General features: G+C 37.0%; 1 protein-coding gene across 1 annotated transcript in view; it reads left to right on the top strand.

Annotated features, from left to right (window-relative positions):
• Positions 1-9,046: 9,046 nt before the first annotated feature.
• The window catches only part of LOC149807700 (E-selectin-like), a 98,835-nt gene continuing 88,294 nt past the window's right edge, over positions 9,047-19,587 (top strand). Inside the window, exons 1-2 of the mRNA XM_089959222.1 lie at positions 9,047-9,134; positions 12,229-12,468. Of these exons, the coding sequence (XP_089815348.1) occupies positions 9,047-9,134; positions 12,229-12,468 (328 nt within the window). The remainder of the gene's footprint in view (positions 9,135-12,228; positions 12,469-19,587) is intronic.

The raw sequence follows: 19,587 nt of genomic DNA, 5'->3' as shown, positions 1-19,587 counted from the left end.
TCTGAAATGACTGACTACCTCAAGTGCGTAGTTGTTGATGATGATGCTTGTGGGTCCGCGTTCTGAGCCATCACGTTTGTTTTCCTTAGAATGATGTCGACACAAACTCATCGCATACATTAGCAAAGCGGTACATCAGGTGCTATAGCTAAGCTTCTGTGTGAGTGGTTATGGCAGGATCGTCTGCGAAAAGCATATCCCTGATGGTGGCTTCATGCACTTTGCTCTTTGCTTTTAGTCGTGCCAGGTTGAACAGTATGCCGTCTGAACGCGTGTGCAAGTAGATCTCTTCTTTCCACGTCCCAAAGGCGTGCTTGAGCAGAACAACGAAGAAGATGCCGAAGAGCGTGGGGACTAGGACGTAACTCTGTTTCGCTCCGCTGCGTATGTTCAACGGTCTGACGTTGAGCCATCGTACTGCACTGTTCCTTTCATGTCACCGTGGAAGGACTGTATCATGCTTAGCAGATTTGGAGGGGATCCAACCTTCGCCAGAGTCCGTCTCTTCTGACCAGATCGAACGCCTTGTTGAGGTCTATAAAGGCAAGGAATAGTAGTCTATGTTGTTCTCTGCATTTATGCTGCAGTTGCCTGAGAGAGAAGATCATGTCGATTGTGGACCTCTCTGCGCGGAACCGGCACTGCGACTCTGGATACACTCTGTCAGCAAGCGTCTGCAGTCTGTTTAGGATGACACGTGCAAAGACTTTACCCACGATGCTGAGAAGGGATATGCCCCTGGAGTTGTTGCAGTCACTTATGTCGCCTTTTTCTTGTACAGGGTTACGAAGTTGGCATATCTCATGTCCTGAGGCACTGCACCCTCATACCAGCACTGGCAGAGGGTGCAGCGTATTCGAGCAGCACGCTGCAGCCGCACTTGATGAGATTTGCTCGGATGCCATCCTTCCCTGGGGCTTTGCCGTAGGACAGTTTCTCTAAGGCCTTCTTTAGTTCCGCCACAGTAAGATTCTCGTCCAGTTCTGCCATGAGTGGAAGGTTTTCAATGGCGTTGAGGGCATAGTTGGTCACGTGGTTCTCTCTGGAGTTCAGTGCAGAGTAATACTCCACCAATCGCTCCATCTGCTTGCCCTTGCCGTGGATGGTATTGCCTGCGGCAGACTTCAGTGGCGCTGTCACTTTCTTCGTGGGACTTATTGCTTTCGTTTTGCCATAGTACATGCCTCTGATATTTCCGATATCTGCTGCTGACTGGATGCTCTGACAGAGCTGAAGCCAGTATTCATTGGCGCATGTCGCCGTGTTATTGGAAAACATTTATTTTTATTGTTTCCTATCGACCGTTTCACATGATTATATATGGAAATTGTTAATCGAAAGGATGTAATTTATAGACGACAGAACATTAATCTATATTTTGAATATTTAAGATTAATGGTGTTTCGTTCCTTCAGTAACGTAGACTGGCGGATATTTATGACTTAAATATATTTTTTCTTACATATTGTTCATATTACCTCAACTTTATAACTACATATTAATGTTTGAAGAAAAGAAATGAACGTGAATAGCTTGGAAACTATACCAAAATATCCTGTTTATTCTATTGGCATATTATGTAGCATTTTACAAATGTGTAATTACAACTATATAATATAGGTAATGCTAGTAGTTCGGATTAATTACAATGCATATTTAAAGTAATTTAGTCAACTGAAAGGTGCAATGCCAACATGAGAATATAAACCTGAAACCTGATTATGTATTGTCTTAATGAAGAATATACATAATATATTTGCTGTTGCAGCAATCATATAATGTATTTTGTTTCATTGTTTTGCTGTTATTGCAATATTTATCATAGCTTGATAAACATTTTAAGACAAATATATTGACTGGTATTAAATTGGTATCGATAACCTAATACGTGTGATCAGTGTAAAACGGAACTAGGGAAGCGTCAACGACGTTCTATGAACAAATCATCTGGTTTATGTTGTCATGCTGTTAACTAATTTTATGTAACTTGTAACAAGCTTTACGACGTATAAATGTGGAGTGATTTCAAAACCTAAGGATCAGTTGTATTGCTTATTAATTTTTTTGTTTTCTATGGTTTACTTTTTTTAAAACATTAATCCCTCGTTGTCTTTTAGCTTGGTTTTTTACCTCTGTATTCAATCATTTATGCAGTTAGAAGAAGAAATTGAGGTTCAATTTACTTCCTTAATTCAATTTATTTCATGATCATGAATATAATTTCAGTGATGTTTGTATATTTCAGTTTACTTAGGTTCATAAGCTCGTGAAATACCTACCTTAATTTGCGTATTTCAATGAATGTTTTACCATAAAAACTTAGGAGAAAATATAACTTTTATAAATTTTGCATTTTTTTATTGAATTATCTTTCGCAATTTTAAGATTTGAAATGCAATTCCCGTCAGTAAATGGTTCAAATTCTAAAATGTTATAATTAACAAATTGCAAACTGCTTGCGACTCTATGTTATGATTGTTTACGGATGCAAAACATAAGCTTGAATGTCTCTATGTATAGTATGTGCTGCTTGACTTAATAACTCGTTGCAGGGCTTAATATAATACTGCGTTAAGTCTCTCTGTAACATAAGCACACGGTGTGCTATTTATCTTATTTTGTGTTTTTATAAAGTCATATAAGTAAATCGGATCTAATTTACTCTTTTTGTAGATTGTATTCATTTTCGCCGATGAACATGTGTTCATTGTAATACATAAACTCCATACTCTTCAGTAGCGGTTTTCTAGCATTACGGGATTAAACCTGATTTAAGCTATCATTTTGTCTATAGAAAAGGCATAGACACAGTTGATAATTATGCACAAATACAAATATTTCTTTGTTGTCCTCATATGCAGTAATTATTTGACAATACCAGTCCTTCAAACTCCACACTTCTCAAATGAACATAAAATGAAAAATTGAAAATAAAATATCTGTTTATGTTCCTTTTTTTGATAGGCAGTGTTTTTCTATCCTCATCCACACACCCATCCGATTACTTATGCATTAAAAAAAAAACACAGAAAATTCTGCATGATGTTAAATACCTCGTATGAATTCATTTTCAGTTGAAATTTTAATTTCTATCCTTACTTATTACGTTCAATAAAAGAAATTGTTAAGCAAATATAGTTAATTATTTCATTGCATGCATCATTCTTGTACACTGAGGCAGCATTGTTTCGTTCACATAATCCATTCCAGTTCCGTACATTCCACGACACATAACAATCTGCAATAATTAATTTAAATCCCAATAACTTATTGTAGTTAAATTTTCAAAAAATCTTTGTTCTTTAGCAATTATAATATTGCAAGTTCCCGATTGAAAACAATAGAATGCTTTGGTGTCTGGTTTGAAATGCAAATTATTAAAACAGTGATATATTATTTTATGCCGCACTCAAGCAACATTCAAAAAAATAAATATAATTGTTTTATTACAACAAAAAATATTACCAAAACACACGTAACATGAATATATGTCATCAAGGAAGAGTAATATAATAACACACTGAACCAAACAATTAATCATAACAATACTTTAATATAAGTTCAAAAGTCAATGTTTGACTAATTTGCATTACTTCTATAAGGGAAAGTTGTCGCTGACATAAACTTACAGTTGCAAACATCCATAAATGCTCGTCATGGTAGGTGCAAGCATTGCAGTAATACATATACTAGAGAGGTTTAGGGGGACTACATTTTTGGGCCACAATAATTTACTTTCTAATTTTACAATAATGTTATTATTTTTAAATGAGATTCAAATGGAGAGTCCGTGTGCTTAAGCGTTATTGCCATGACCACAGTGCATACACATAAAGGTGCCGTAACAATAAGAAACTTAAAAGTTCAAATACACCTCATATAGGTTTCAGCACGCAGTTATTTTGCCAAATAGTAGATTTGCTTCCTAAATGTTTTATCTCAGCTCAACACATGCTACAAAAGTTATAACTATCTGTACGTATCGCATAACGTATTTCCAAAACCTGGACCTTAGTGCATGGCCAAACGCATGCACTTGAAATGATATGTGGAACAAGAGAACATACGTATCTGTATAAATAGTATTGTCGATAGAAAATAACATAATAAGTGAATTAAACGTAAATATGAATTTGGGAAACTTTCCTCTGCATTCCAAATCTTTATTAATTCTTCGTACTTAAAGAGTATAATTTTAATCATACATTGTTTTAAGAAAACGAAGATTTGGTTCTTCTAGCATGCGGACTAACTGTATAAATTCTGTTGAATATTTTGTATCATGACCAAATATGTTCACTTTTATGCTCTGTTGTTCTCTTTATTTTCTATTTGAACAGTAGAAAGAATTTAAAATGTACATATACTCTTCCATACTCTTCCTAGTGATCCGAAAGTATCGATAACAGTATAATAATATGTAACCCTTAAACATTTGCATCACAGTCAAAGGAATTTCTGCACTCCGTCATGCTTTTTAATTTATATTGAAAATTTGTTGTCAGATTTATCATCAGATTTACTGATGATTCTATTCAACAGTTATATTAATATACACATTGAAATGTAATCAACCTAAAATCGCTCCAACATTCATATTAAAAGATCCGCAGAACATATTTTTGAAAGCTGAAATAAATTTGGCGACAATGTGGCAGTTTTGATGATTTACATTGTGAATTGTCTCTGTTTCATCATTAATAAAGCTTGGTTTTTTTTTATCTTGTTTAATTTTAAACTTTAAATGCTGTCGTTGTAGTCACTGCCATCTGATTATCTATTTTTCTTGACAAAGGACCCTCGAGCATTTCTTACTTGGACTTTTTACAACTCTTTTAATACTTTAATACAAGGCGTCACCTTCAAAGTACCTGTATTATCTTTCACTCTTATAAATATGGTGTCGCTTTCCACACCTGTCTAATCTAATAACTTATTGTCAAACATTCCATTTACAACAGTGTTGTCATCCTCAATTAAGTGTAATCTCTCGGATGTAGATACCGTGAAATGCCCATATACTCTTCAATGACACAAACCGTACTTCCCCACTCGGATGTAGATACTGTGAAATGTCAATATACTCCTCCATGGCACAAACCGTACTCCCCAAGTATTCTCAGTGACAACAGTGACACTTTTCACGCAAATATAAGAATGTTTCCTCAACGTCAACGTACAAACGTGTGTTGACATATTTCAATATTATAAACTGCATAATAATAAATCATTCCAGATGTTTTATATGTTGACTAGTATTAAATATGTATTGTACTCAACGTAGATCCAGACAATGTGTGCGATACGGAAAATTTAGTTGTACGATAAAGATTCACAGGTTGTATCGAACATTAGATCAGACATGTAAGATGGATATACCATTTAATATGTATAAATCATTATATATATATATATATATATATATATATATATATATATATATATATATCTGTGTGTGTGTGTGTGTGTGTGTGTGTGCTTCCGAGTCTTGAGATTGTATTCATAAAATGAAAGTAAAGTACAAATATTATAATATGCAACCCCACATTAAGTGAAACAAGGAAGTAACAGTTGAGTCAAGTGGCTTGTGTGGCTTCAAAACGAAAAGGCCATTTACGCATGATGTCGTTACACTACGAGCGTTACAAACAATTATACATATATGTATGTATATATGGAGGGGGATTAGCACCGTAATTATATGCGTGTATATCCTAATCTTCATTGATGCAATTCTATAAATGTAAATGGTATTTTCATTGATGCAAATTGCACGTGGCAGTTTGCAAGTGCTACTTTCCTTCTGCATTGTTGTTTATGACCTCTTGCAAGTGCTACATTCATAATTCTAGTAATAAGTTTTTATTTTTCATTGATCCACGCTGTAAATGGTTGCGTGCAAGTTTTTCGATCTACTTTCCTTTGTATCTTGCGATTTGCCAACTACTGAATTGATTTTTGTAGTTCGTCCTATGACAAACGCTGTCACTTATTGCAAGTTTTGTATAATCTGTTTTTAAACTTTACAATTGCATCATTGCAACTGCTGTTTTCATACAGATTTGGCATTGCAACAATGTAAATATTAAGTTGTATCAGTATCGTCTTTGTTGTTCAACTCGTGTCGCCATCTGGTGTCATAATGGCATACTAAAGATTAACATGGCATTATGACCACAGACGGCACTCTAAATTACTGACGTTTTTCCTTTACCAAAAATGATGAATGTTCCCCAAGAATCGTTACGGCATTCAGTTTATGTCTATAACTCTTTCTGTCACTTTTTTAAAGGTGTACCTTAGCAACAAAGTTTTAATCGTCTCTAAAACCATATGCTTTCTTGAAGATCTAAGCGATTTATAGCACCTTACGAAAACAAAAACACATACAACCCCAGTTTTGACGCACTTACGTATTTACCTTCACCGTTTAAGAAATCTACGTATTAGTGATATCTCTCATTACTCTGGAAACAGTAATTATTTTAGAAAAGTAAGGATAATAAATGACAATGATATATTCCCTCCTATTCTTCTTAACGAGCTTTCATCAGACGAACCCTGGTTGTAAATATTGTATTGTACGTCAACCCATTTTGACGCACCTCACAGACGTCTATCTTTTCCTGTGATACTCTTGTACATAAGCTCCAGCGAAAATAACATATTTCAGCGCAACATCATTAGCACATAAAAAGTTTACAGGTTAAACGACATTAAAACAAAAATCAGTCCTAACATGTGTTATTATTTTCATCACGATCTTCTTTTTGGAACATATTTAGACGCAATAACCTAAATAATCAAACTGTGGACAATCATATACGTATCATGATAATGTTTACTTGCAATTTGAAGTATTATATTATGTATAAGATTGTTCTCCAGTACTTAATTTGCATTGTTAATGTACAGAACCTCAGCCTTTGAATGTATTTATATATATTTTTAAACAGCTTTAAAACTGGTTTGCATCCTTTAAAATTTTGTATCCACAAGTGAAAAGAATCAGAGACAAAAGAAGTTACAGGAAATTCTACTTTTATTTATTGTAATTTTTACCATTATCAAACCAATTCAAATTCATTATTTGGTTCAAGTATTTTAAAAATATAAACATAGCACCCTTAGGATCTAATTATTCAGCTGCTCTTTGTCACATTTAAGATTTAGAGAAAAGCTTTAAAGAAGTATTGAAATATGAATGTAGTGACGCATGATTCCGACTTGTTAATTGTGCTGCTGTTTCCAATATGAAAGTAGTTTAGTGAATTATCTATGATCAAAGAGAGAGAGAGAGAGAGAGAGAGCAAATGCTGTTTACCCCCGAGCATTCTCAACGATTGGTACCTGCCAATATCCCTTGTTAAAGTCTAACTTGGAAATGTATTTGTGACTTGCCAACTTTGAAGTTTTCTATGTCTGGCATTGGTTCTGCATAGAACACTGTGATTTTGTTCAGTTGCTGAAAGCCAATACAAAAACTGTGTGTCGCCTGTTTTTGTCTGAATAAGACAACCGGGGACGAGTACGGAGAAATGGATGATTAGATTACTTCCTGAACAAACATTTTCCCCACTTCTTCGTTGATTGTCTTCCGCGCATTAAAGGTTATTGGATACTCTTTAATCCTGATCGGCTCTGAGGTATTCAACTTGATCTCGTATTCAATCAATCCAGTATGGCTTGGTTTGCTCATAATCACGTCTGGGTTTTCAAACAAAACCTCCATGATCTGCGTACGCTGTCCCTCTGAAAAGTCCGGGCATACCATGATCTGGTCTATACCTTCTTTCCCTACGTAAATGGGGTATTCAAGGGGATTTCTGTACTGGATACGAATTCCGAGTCGTCATACGACCTATCCTCTATCACTGCAATACATATTACGTTCGAGACCCCTTCATACATTTTTTGAACAAGCCTTTGTACGTAAAGATTCTGCATATTGGACCTACCTTCCATGTCAATGATGTACTCTAATTCCTTTGAGACCGTCTTCAGACTTACCTTACACGAACGACATAATCACGCTAGATCACTGTTGACGCTGGGCCATTAACATTTGTGGGGAACAACTAGCTGCAACAACTTCCTACAATCAGCTGTAATATATTTTCTATACATGAAAACTTTCGATGTAGAAATGTTGAGGATGCCCCGTTCTTATAATTCTTTACGGTACTGGATTAAACGTTCTTCGCCGTCGCGCTTAAAGATGTGTCATTTTCTTGCTCGTTGAATACTTCTTCGCGGTAGATATCATAGAAGACTTCCGGCACTTTTAAGTTACGCAAGGGTTCATTATCCTCCCTAACCTGAGCTCTGGATTGCACTGTTTGGATGATCGAGAATATGAAGTCAGGCATGGTTGGGAGTCTAGATCCCTGTACATTGCCAATCTTAAGTTAACATATCAAGTTGGCTATGCCATATTCCTGTCATGAAATATGTTTCAATATATGTCCTTGCGACAAGAACGTGGTTGATTCTTTGTTCTAGTAGCATACAAGGTGATCTAAGCATAAGCAAGTGGCAATCCCGAACTAGGCTCCGTTTCACTACTACACTAGTGCACCCTTTTAATCGTAAAACGGTCACTTCTTGTCCGTTGACAGTCATTTTCCTTCGATACCCTTGCCTCGGGAAAAATACACGTGTCGATCAATTCGATATCATCGCGACCTATCTCTGCACGCACCACTGGATCGTACACTGAATCCAGGTTACTATGCTGACAAACATCAAGTTTTTCATTTACTGACCGTGTCTTAAGTGGCCACCGCAATCCACTGGACTGATCCCTTAATGCTTAGGACAATAGGGGAAGATATGTCACCACTCCTTGGAAGTTAAACATTGCTTGTCCTTATGCCTTTCTTGGTTATCCCTAGCAGGTTTCTAGGTTCCTTGGGTTTTCGGGCATTCGCCTGATTTCCACCTTTGCTGTCTCGTGAGATAACATTCTGTGAATCTCCCAGATCTTCAGCGAATAAATCTGCATGTGTGGCCATGCCATATAGTCGTGAAGGAAGTTTCCATAATAATGAAATATAACTCCTTGCCAGAAGTTGTCAATGGCTGGTCCCGAAGAAAGAAATTGATAAGACCCTCAAATGTACCCAAACCGACAGGTGACATGGGAAGCCTGTTTAGGTATATCGAAGAAAAAGAGAGTTGCAGTATTATTCATTTCCAGGTAGGGTCCCTGATCAACACCATAAACAATTACAAGCGCAACACACCTCTAGGTTTTTTCTTCCACTTAATGTTTTCATGGAAGTTCAGGGGAACCTTGATCAAAACGGTTTGCAACAATGGCATCATTTGCTTTTTGAGCAGTACAAGCTAATGCAGTAAACGGAACGGAAATTGAAGGATTGTTCGACAACTTGGACATTTCCACGGCGACTATCTGACAAATTAGATATGTTGAAGATCACACGAGATCCATTGATCCAATTATAACGTTTGTGAAGAATACATTAAATGATATAGATATTATACCGTATACTATTGAGAACGTCAGAAATGTGGCAATGAACTAAACAAATTTCAACTCTGGGTTTTTATAGCGTCAGTTGCAACTTGGTTCAGGACATTTTACCCTCAGTGGTATAATTGGGTTTTGCAGATATGTTCGCAGGGTTTTACTTTGTGTTGTTTGTTTTGTGGGTTTTTGTTTATTTGGATGGTTGGGTGGGTCGGTTCTGGGTTGGAGTTGAATTGAGAGTCATTTTATTTCGTAAGAACAACGTGGTAATCAGACATGAAGGATTTAATTCTGATAGAGCTGAGTTCTCAATATTAACTTTGCGGATGCCTGTCCTAACCCATTCGCGCTCTACAGACTCACTCATGCTATTGTTTATGCAGTCACACCACATATGTATACCAGACAGGCGATAGTGAAGAACATTGTATACAGCAAATATATACTAAAAATTGTATAACCACACAAAAGCATACACTCGTGCGGTTTCATCATACAAATCAAGAACGACATGCCACCATTAAGGTAACATTTGACAACTTTGTAGTGACTGCCTTGTATGTGCTGTTAAACGATCATCAGGAACCCAATGAATAAAGTTTGCTTAACTGCCCAGACAATCAAATTGCACATGCAAATCACAGATTATGGTCGTAAATCGACTGGCCTCAAAACGTTGATTCTGGTTTGCAAATTTACCAAGATTAATTTCGCACATTACATCCAATTTTGTTATATGTATTCGAATATGTGGAGTTGTTCAGGCAATCCGTTGTTGACTTGTGACGCTTGCTTGGTTCAATAGATTATGTCGTGATTGTTTTTGACAATACTGTTTGCAGCGGACGGGGTTGATCGAATTAGGTTCCTGGATCCACCTGCAGACAACTTGCAATTTAACCTTTTATGTATTCAATTAAAAATATTCTTCATGAAGTTTGTGACATTAAGAAAATGTAATGAAACAGAAATTTAAATTAAAATAGTCCACGTTTTGTTGACCACCGAACAACTTAGTCAGATTCAAGCACAACGAACTATATAATTACATTATATACCATCAAATAGCTATTTGAACGGTCAATCATGCTACTGCACTGTGAAATATCGTTTTTAGTGAATAGTATGACAGTGTATCCCCTAACTTAACGTAAGTTTAAACGCTGCGTTTGATTCTCCACCTATTAAGGTAAGTGCACGTTGCATAAAGTGATACTGCGTCAAACCTCAATTGTTATGAGAGATCGAGTATGTCGAGCTATTGGTGGTATCTGCAAGTTTTGTTCAATACAAAAATGTACTATATCCTCTTTAGTCTGGAGCATAAATACAAAAGGTGTGTTTCATGACCTAGATTGTAGCAATCAAATGACTCGAGTCAGACTTTTAATATTAGCCGAGTTATTTAAATATTAATAAATCGCCCATTCGCCGAAATAAAATTGTTTATTTTATCGAGAACCTATACCTTGAACAATAGTGTATGCATGTATTCAGAAAACATGAATTATAGTTGTCTTTATTCCAACACGAATTAGTATCAATCTTCTCAAATAATTACTACGTGCTAACGGGGAGTGGGTGGGGAATTATAGCATAACATTACAGGTAAAACATTATTCACATTATGATTTCAAGGTTACAATATGGTGCTGATCAGATGGAGGCTATATACATAAGATCTCTGTTGCTAAATATAACTGTTCGCGAGGGTAGAAGGCGTCGTTGCAGTAATGAATATCTTTTCATTTTGTACGTTTAGATGGATTAAACGTTTATTAAAAAAATTGCTTAATAAATTATGCACAAAAATATAACGCTCTCTAAAATGTGCTAGGTATCAATTTCTAAACGAGGGTAAAAACGGCAGGACGATGTGTTCAACCGTTATTGTCACAATCACATTGAATACTCACCAATACACACAAACACGTCTGAGCTACGTTATACGGTTATAATCAACTAAATGTATTCACCGGCGTAAAACCAAACCTAGGACGAAAGCGTTGTTCAACGGTTAACTGTACACTCATACATACCTATAAAAAAAATGAGAACAAGAATAAAAAGTAATAAGTTCTCTATGCACTTATGATATTTCTTCAAAAGAAAATACATATTAATGCATATATTTGAATACATCTACTTAAATAAGAAATTGGAATACATTAATTTATACTAAGACCACATTGAGTTACATCAATGAAGAAATAAAACGTTCAATGTACACATCACAGGTAATTGACTTTACGGTCATTATTGTGTCCGTATTGTTTCATGGATTACATATTTTATAAAAAAATGTGAAGCTAACATATTGAAACAAACATGGTTTTCATGTGCATTAAACCTTTAGGAGCGACTTCTGCAATACATGTGTTTTATTTGCCACATTTTAATCATCTATGGTTATACTAGAAACAAATCATGTATCTGACACGACACATGGAACAATTCAACATAATTATAAATATAAATTTTAATGTCGACACAAATTAATATTATCATGGAATCAGAGTGGGAGCAAAAGACTGAATATATATTTATCATACTATGTCGCATGCTTGTCACGTATTCAACTCATTTAAGGTTAAATCACAGCAGCACATATAATATTCAGTATGACTTGTATTTGTTTAAGCAGAAAATTTACAGTATTCATTTTAAGAACATTGTTCACATCCCTTCTAATTTTCAATCCTAAAAATGAAAGGCATACATTTTGTTAATTTCAGTAAACGTTGCATTCGAGAAACCTGCCAGACAGTCATCCACTTACATTGGAAATGCTGAGTATGGTGATAGAGACCGTTTCAATTACTCAGCAGATCTGGCTGTCGACGGAAATAATTCCACGAACCTTACGTTTGATAGCTGTAGCCATACAGATGCAGGTCAAGACAGTGCCTGGTGGGAGGTAGATCTACAAGGTTCTTATCCGATCACTACAGTGATGATATTCCTAAGAAGTGATGGTAAGTTGAAAGTAATTCCAGTTTATACCCAATGCAAATATATTGCTCATGGCTATCTACCGATTATGCACTCCTAATTATACGTTCTCACGTAACGTAAGAAAATAATATATTACAGCAGCAGAGAGGGCGCATCCCACAAAGTATTTCGCTTAACAGAGCCTTCTATCGAGCACATTTTAGATAGAGATATTATTTTTCACAAAATAAACACTTCAAGTCAGAAAACATGACAAAATGGGCTTTCTCTGCTGACTTGAAGTGTTATCTCATGAAAATATCTACCTATACAACTATTTCTTGATACAAGGTCTTGCGAAAACACTCGGTGGCGCCCTCTCTGCTGCTCTGGAAAATATCCTGGCAGAGTTTGCTTGTCGTCGCCGTTTCTGCTGCTCTCTAGTTAAAAACTGTATCTAACCCAACTCGATATCGTGTTCGAGGATCATGTAAATTTATTGTTACAAATCCGTGTGGTTTTGCCTGAGCACGCTAAAGAAATTTCTGAATTTATTTATGTCCATGTCGCCGCTGCACCAAGTCTGATGTATATTTCGTAACGTGTGTGTGTCAACGCCGTTGAACAGCGCAAGAATGTTGCAGTTATCTCTGATCACTTTCGGAATTTGTGTATATCGTTGAGTTACATAAATCACATCCACGTTTTTATGTCTGCCGCGTGAAAATATCCTGGCAGGGTTTGTTTGTTTGTCCAACATCACATCGTCATACACGACTAAATTATTGATGCTCCCGTCAATACCATCGATACCCGGCGACTCATCGATGTCAGTAATAAATTCAATAACATCATCACCGTCATTTATTGATTTTGCATTCTCATTAAAATCTTTTAACACGTTGTAGCATCGCTGATCGTCCACAGATAGAGCTACCAAATACAACTTATCCCACTTCATCCACTTCATTATTAAATTAAGTAACAACTGCGTCTTACCCGACCCAGATGGGCCTATAATAATCATTCGGACAGAATTTGGTAGCACTGAGTTATGTTTGATTGGCTCTCGTCGTTTTGTAGCAGAAAAGTCAGTGATCTCCATTAGATATATTATAAAACAATATGGATTTATATTGTGTGAAATGTAGAACACGTACCCCAACTGCAGATATAACAACCACTACAACAAAAAATAATCGATCTGCGCTTACAGGCAAGTGTGAACGATGCGGTACAAAAAAGTTTAAATTTAGCAACACAGAAAAAGGAGGTGATATCGCAGCCAAGTTAACAGCGCTGCCAGGAGCTCTGTGGGCGAAATACCCAGGAGAAAAACATCTTCCAGGATATAATTACTGTGGTCCTGGAACTCGATTTGATATCAGACTTAATGACCAGAATCAGCCCAATCCAGGTGAGTATCTGATAAATGCTATTGATAAGGCGTGTCATGCGCATGATGTAGATTACCGAGGTAAGGATTTGCAACAGCGCCATCTCGCGGATGTGAAATTAATTCATGCGTTAAATGCCATCACTGATAAATCTTTCAAAGAAAAGTTAGCATGCTGGTTAATAAAATCTTCAATGAAAGGTAAATTAGCGCTAGGTGCTGGTATATAATGGAGTCGATTTATTATTCCCCAAAAGGATATTGGAGAGGTAGCGCAGCAATTAGTAAACTCGCTGAAGCAGCAAAAGTTACGCGAGCTACTGCAAAGACTTGGTTATCCAAACAACCAATATGGTAAATTTATCTACCGCGTCCTAAACAAATTCACTTTGCGCATTTCAATGTTAGTGTGCCAAATGAAGTTCATCAGGCTGATATATTATTTCTGCCACACGATACTATTAAAATCCGAAGACGTCAAAACACATACAAGTACGCGTTAACTGTAGTTGATGTTGCAAGTAGATACAAAGATGCGGAACCGTTAGCGACTAAAACAGCATCTGAGGTTGCTTCTGCGTTTGAACGAATTTATCAACGAGGTGGTGGACCACAAAGTGGTCTACGATGGCCAAATTTATTACAAGTTGATCCTGGCAAAGAATTTCAAGGTGCAGTATCATCGCTGATGAAGCAACATAACGTTATCATCAGACGAGGGCATGCTGAAATTCATCGTGATCAGGCAATTGTTGAGCATTTCAATCGAACACTTGCTGAGCGGTTATTTGGATATCAGTACGCAAAGGAATTCATTCAGGATACGAGATCGCGCGAATGGGTTGCAAGATTACCAAGCGTAATGAAATTACTCGAACAATCAACATGAAACCTGCCATCGCGATCACAAAAAAAAATATACCAAAACGACGTGATTCTTCAGCGCAGCCATTATTAGGTGATGTCACTGTGAGATATTTATATGAACCAGGTGAACTTGAAGGCGGTAAAAAAAGAGCGACTGATCCCATTTGGAGTGTTACCACACACAAGATATCTAACATAACAAGATCGTCAGGCAGAGCAGCAATCTACAGGTTGGATTCAACTACTCCTCAACGTGGATTCACACGTGAGCAATTACAAGTAATTCCCGAGGACACACAATTACCACCCCGATCACTTAACTAGCGCCAAGGGTGCCAGCACCCCGACGTCGATTACACTCAAGACAGGTCAACATCACATTATCACGTGTATGACCGCGACTGTTATCTTTTCTATCTACGGTGAATTGTCTTGGATTATTACTCGAATACTGCCATAGCATTATACAATTACAGCTCGCACAGTGATTATTCTGCTGTTGTTTCAGCGCAACAACGAAGTCATCGTCGAGGTCGAAATCGCGATTATTTTTTTTGGTCACTCTGTTTGTAACCGTGGAGTTTTTTTTCTTATTATGTCGCTGTTGTTTTCATTATTAATTTTATCAGCTATTGAATCTTCCAAGACATTTATTCGCAGTTGAGATATACTTCTGACTCTGGACACAGCCAGGTAGACTAAGTTTGACCATTCGATTCGATCATTAACAATCCAGACAGTTGTATCATTGATAGTTAGTCCTTGAGATGAATGTATCGTCATTGCGTATCCCAGCGTCCACGGGGATTTATTCATTTTTAGTACATCTTTGACAGCATTAATATCAACTAGCACAATATCATTCAATACTAAATTCTGTTTCCTTAACTCTGTCAAGGCCAAGTTCACAGGAATATCAACATCTATATTCTGTAACCGCGTATCAGCTGGTCTATAACATAACGGCACTGGCAGCATTGGAAACTTTTCTTGTTGTAATTGAAATAGTTGTTGTTGAAGTGTGTCTCTGACTATCTTTCTACTTGCCACTATCAAATCATCTCGTTTCCATGTTTTCCAAAAGTCGCTCAATGAGGTTTCAGAAATCATCTCGCGCATAATTTCACATTGAATTTTATTCGGTTGTAATCTGATTAATGTTTTAAATTCCTTCAACGTTGCATCAAGTGCTCTATGATCATCAGACACTTCTTCATAATAATCAACAAAATCTTTTAACCATGAATGTGGAGATACGCCGACAAACGGAGGTGGCTGACCGTGATCGCCGCACATTATCACTGCAGTATTCGCTGTTAGCACCCAATCAATAAATGTTTTTAACGTTTCCAACGGCACCGTACATATCTCATCCCAAATTATTTTCTCGGGAATATATTCTGTTCCCATTCGATCTGACGTCCACGCACCGCCGCTGTATTTGAAAAAGCTGTGATAAGTACAAGAATTGACTCCTCGTTGTTTCATCTCCCTGGCAAGCCTGTGTGTAGGTGTTAGCACAATCATATCTGAATTTCGAAATAATTCAATCGCTCGAGTTGTCTTACCAGACCCACCCGGCCCGTTCAAATAAACAGTTCTGTGTCTAGTGATTGCATCATGCACAGATTGTGCGTTCGACATTTCTGATAATTCTGATTTACAATAATTATCCTTAATTGTAACATCAGCGGATTCACAATATTCATGTAACATTTCCGCTTTTATTCTCCACGAACTCCATGATTCATCGTAAAAGTCTTCGACTTTCTTTGTAAAACGAGCCAGTGATTCTAAATATCTTTTATTGATATAAAATGAATCCGTTGCAACTCTAACTGCGGTGTCGGGAAATCGATTTATCAGTGATAGTAAATTTTTAGAAACATAAGCTAGCATCGAAGATCATAAATGTGTGTATTGAGGCGATTCTCCGTCGATATAATTTACAATTGTGCCCAACTGTTCCCCGTCAGACAAGTAAGCATCCTCCCCATTACAAAATATGTTTCTCGCAACGGCGTCAGCAATTATAAAATCTAGTTCAGCATCATCGATAATCAGTCGCGAGTGATGTAGTTTATGATCATATGCACCACCTTGAGTAAATTTACCGATTATTCTTCGTCCGAGATCCTTTGCTGTTTTTTCACTATTGCTAAGTTTGATCTTGAGAACTTTAGGAGCTTCACCGACAATGACATCCATCGGGGTATTTGGATTCTCTCGTGCATACTCGCTAATAACTTCATAGAGACTGATACGGTCCGGTGTTGGTAACCAAACTGAGGTCTGCGGTCGATATGATATGATTGCTTCACGACAGTCAACGATACCAGTATTCGGCTGTCAAGCATATATCGCAATAACACTATTGGTGCCCAGCGCTTTTCACTGAAGTGTCTGCCAAACCAAACATAACAGCACGGATGAAGTTTTTCAGCGAATTCAAACGAGGTCACACGAGCAAATCCTGTCAAATCAAAGTCGGGTAAAGGACCGTTTATAGCAACGCGTGTCATCGAGTTCGTGGGATGTCCAAATCGCTTAAAATATTCGTTACACTCGCCCATCCCGAGAAAGCTTCCCGGATAACACGCAATCATATCCACGGAAATCATATCCCTTGACAGTATGACTACCGGGTATTCCACAACCCGCCATGCCCATACTCGACACAACTTAATTGTATATCCGAGAGAAACTGACTTCGGGTTGGTCTCCATGAATTTCTTTCTCTTGCGGTGTGAGCGGCAACACTCGGAATTGTAAAACAATTAGTTAACAACTGCTCGGTGTTTTCTTTCACATATTTCTCTGCGAGTTTTTTCATTTGTTGTTGCAACGACTCCGTCCAGTATAATTCACCGTTGGGATTTACAAATTGATCATACTCGGAATCTTCGGAGCTTTTAAACAACCACATCGACACAGGGTGGGTTTTGCTTCTCTGCTTGATAGCATCAAATATATTTCCCGAATAATATTTCACAACACGATCCCGCGGAAATATCGTAACTGCGTTAGTCCAAGCATGAGCGTTATGATCAATATTTATTGGAGCCCCGTATCGATTATATTTCGATTTGTATAATACTTCCTTTGTTATCGTTTTTACGGTTATGGGAAATCTTAATGCGCTTTCTAGCTTGGCAATATCGTTTATTGATGCTCCTGTGTGTTTGACCCGCTCAGCCCACGCTGCTATCTTGGACTGTCTTAACGCAGTCAAACCGTTTCCCCGCATCGCATTTTTAAAATGTTCCATTACTCGTTCGGCTACACAATTCAGCGTCGACGACGTTCTCATCGGGGTAAGTTTATCAATTTTGTTTTTTTTTATCGGATAGATTCCATAAATGACTGCGGTCACAGGATACGCTCGAGCGTAATATGGTTTATCAATCCCGGTCAGCATTCCTGGTTTACAACCACTACTTGACATAATGGTCTTTCCGCTAGCAAGAACAGGATCGAGTTTGTCACGGATAATCCATGTATCAGAATCTGCTTGCACAATAAATTTTATTCTGAAAAAATATTTCCGACCATCAAGGGCAAGCTTATAATCAATAATTGTTTTTGCTCGTGCATCATTCATTGTAGCATCGATGACTTTGTCAACATTGACTCTGTCAACGTCGCGGATAATTTTAAATGACGACCACACGTGTGATGCGCCGTCGTCGCGTAATTCTTTTTTGGCATTCCTGATAATATTAAATAGATCAGTCAGGGATTGTCGTCGTAAGTCCCGGGTTAGTATGTCAAGATCGAATCTCCCGGCGCCAACTGCAGATAACCTCGAAAACTCCTCCATATTATATTTAAGACAAATATTTAAATAAGAAATATTATATATAACATGAACCGGTGCAAGTGGCTTGGTACAAAATCATCACACCCTTGTAATAAATCCTGCAGAGGTGAATTCTGCGGACAACATTCCCAAAGCGTTCGAAGGGGGACTTTAGGACCAATACCATGCCTTCGATGTGGTATTGGGGTCAGGAGTAAAACACAGTTATGTACAAAATGCGGAGGAAAACGAGACCGGGAACTCAAGCGATATTACAATAAAAAATCCAGCGACAAATCCGAAAGCTATTATTTAAATAAGTTTTCAGACAAATTATGATTTAGACAAATATATTATTATATAAATGAGCCAAGAATTTGTTCCACATCCTGTCATTAAAAATTATGAAGCATCTCCTGAGGGAATAGTCAGAAATAGCAGGTTGAAAAAACCAGTTGGTACTGTTAATAATTCTGGTTATCTTAGATTTACTGTTGGAAAGAAACATTATTTTTGTCATCGTTTTGTGTTCGAGTGTTTCCATGGAGAGATCAAAGACGGTCTTGTGATCGATCACATCAATGGTGTCAAAACCGACAACAGTTTATCCAATCTCAGGGTTGTGATGCAAAGCCAAAATTGCAGGGCTGGTAATACTGGCTGTAACAATAAAAGAGCCAAAGCAATTTTATTCATAAATTTAGATACAAATGAAGAAATAATATTCCCATCTATGAACTCAGCTGGCAAGTATTTTGATATTCGCAGATTCTCAATACACTCCGTGGTGAAAAATATAACCAAATCTGCTCTGTCAAAAAATAAGCAAAAGATTATTTTTCATTATTTTTAGGTACTTTACTATAATCCGAGGATTTTCCAAACGGAGATAACTCCGTTAGGTATATCTCATGCAATTAGTTCCCTCCCTTTGTACATGTCATTACAGGTAAATTTATTCAGCGCGACTTAGCGGTATATTATTTACAGGTAACACAACGAGCAGACGGTTTTCTGTGTACAAGGAAGTAAATAACTTCCCTTTATTCCTTAACAAAGTCAAGAATGATTTTATCCTTGATAAAGGCGTAATTGTCT

Source organism: Sinohyriopsis cumingii, chromosome 1 (genome assembly GCF_028554795.1).
Source record: "Sinohyriopsis cumingii isolate HCF-2022 chromosome 1, ASM2855479v2, whole genome shotgun sequence".
NCBI classification, from domain to species: Eukaryota; Metazoa; Mollusca; class Bivalvia; order Unionida; family Unionidae; genus Sinohyriopsis; species Sinohyriopsis cumingii.
This window is presented reverse-complemented; position numbering and strand designations above follow the sequence as displayed.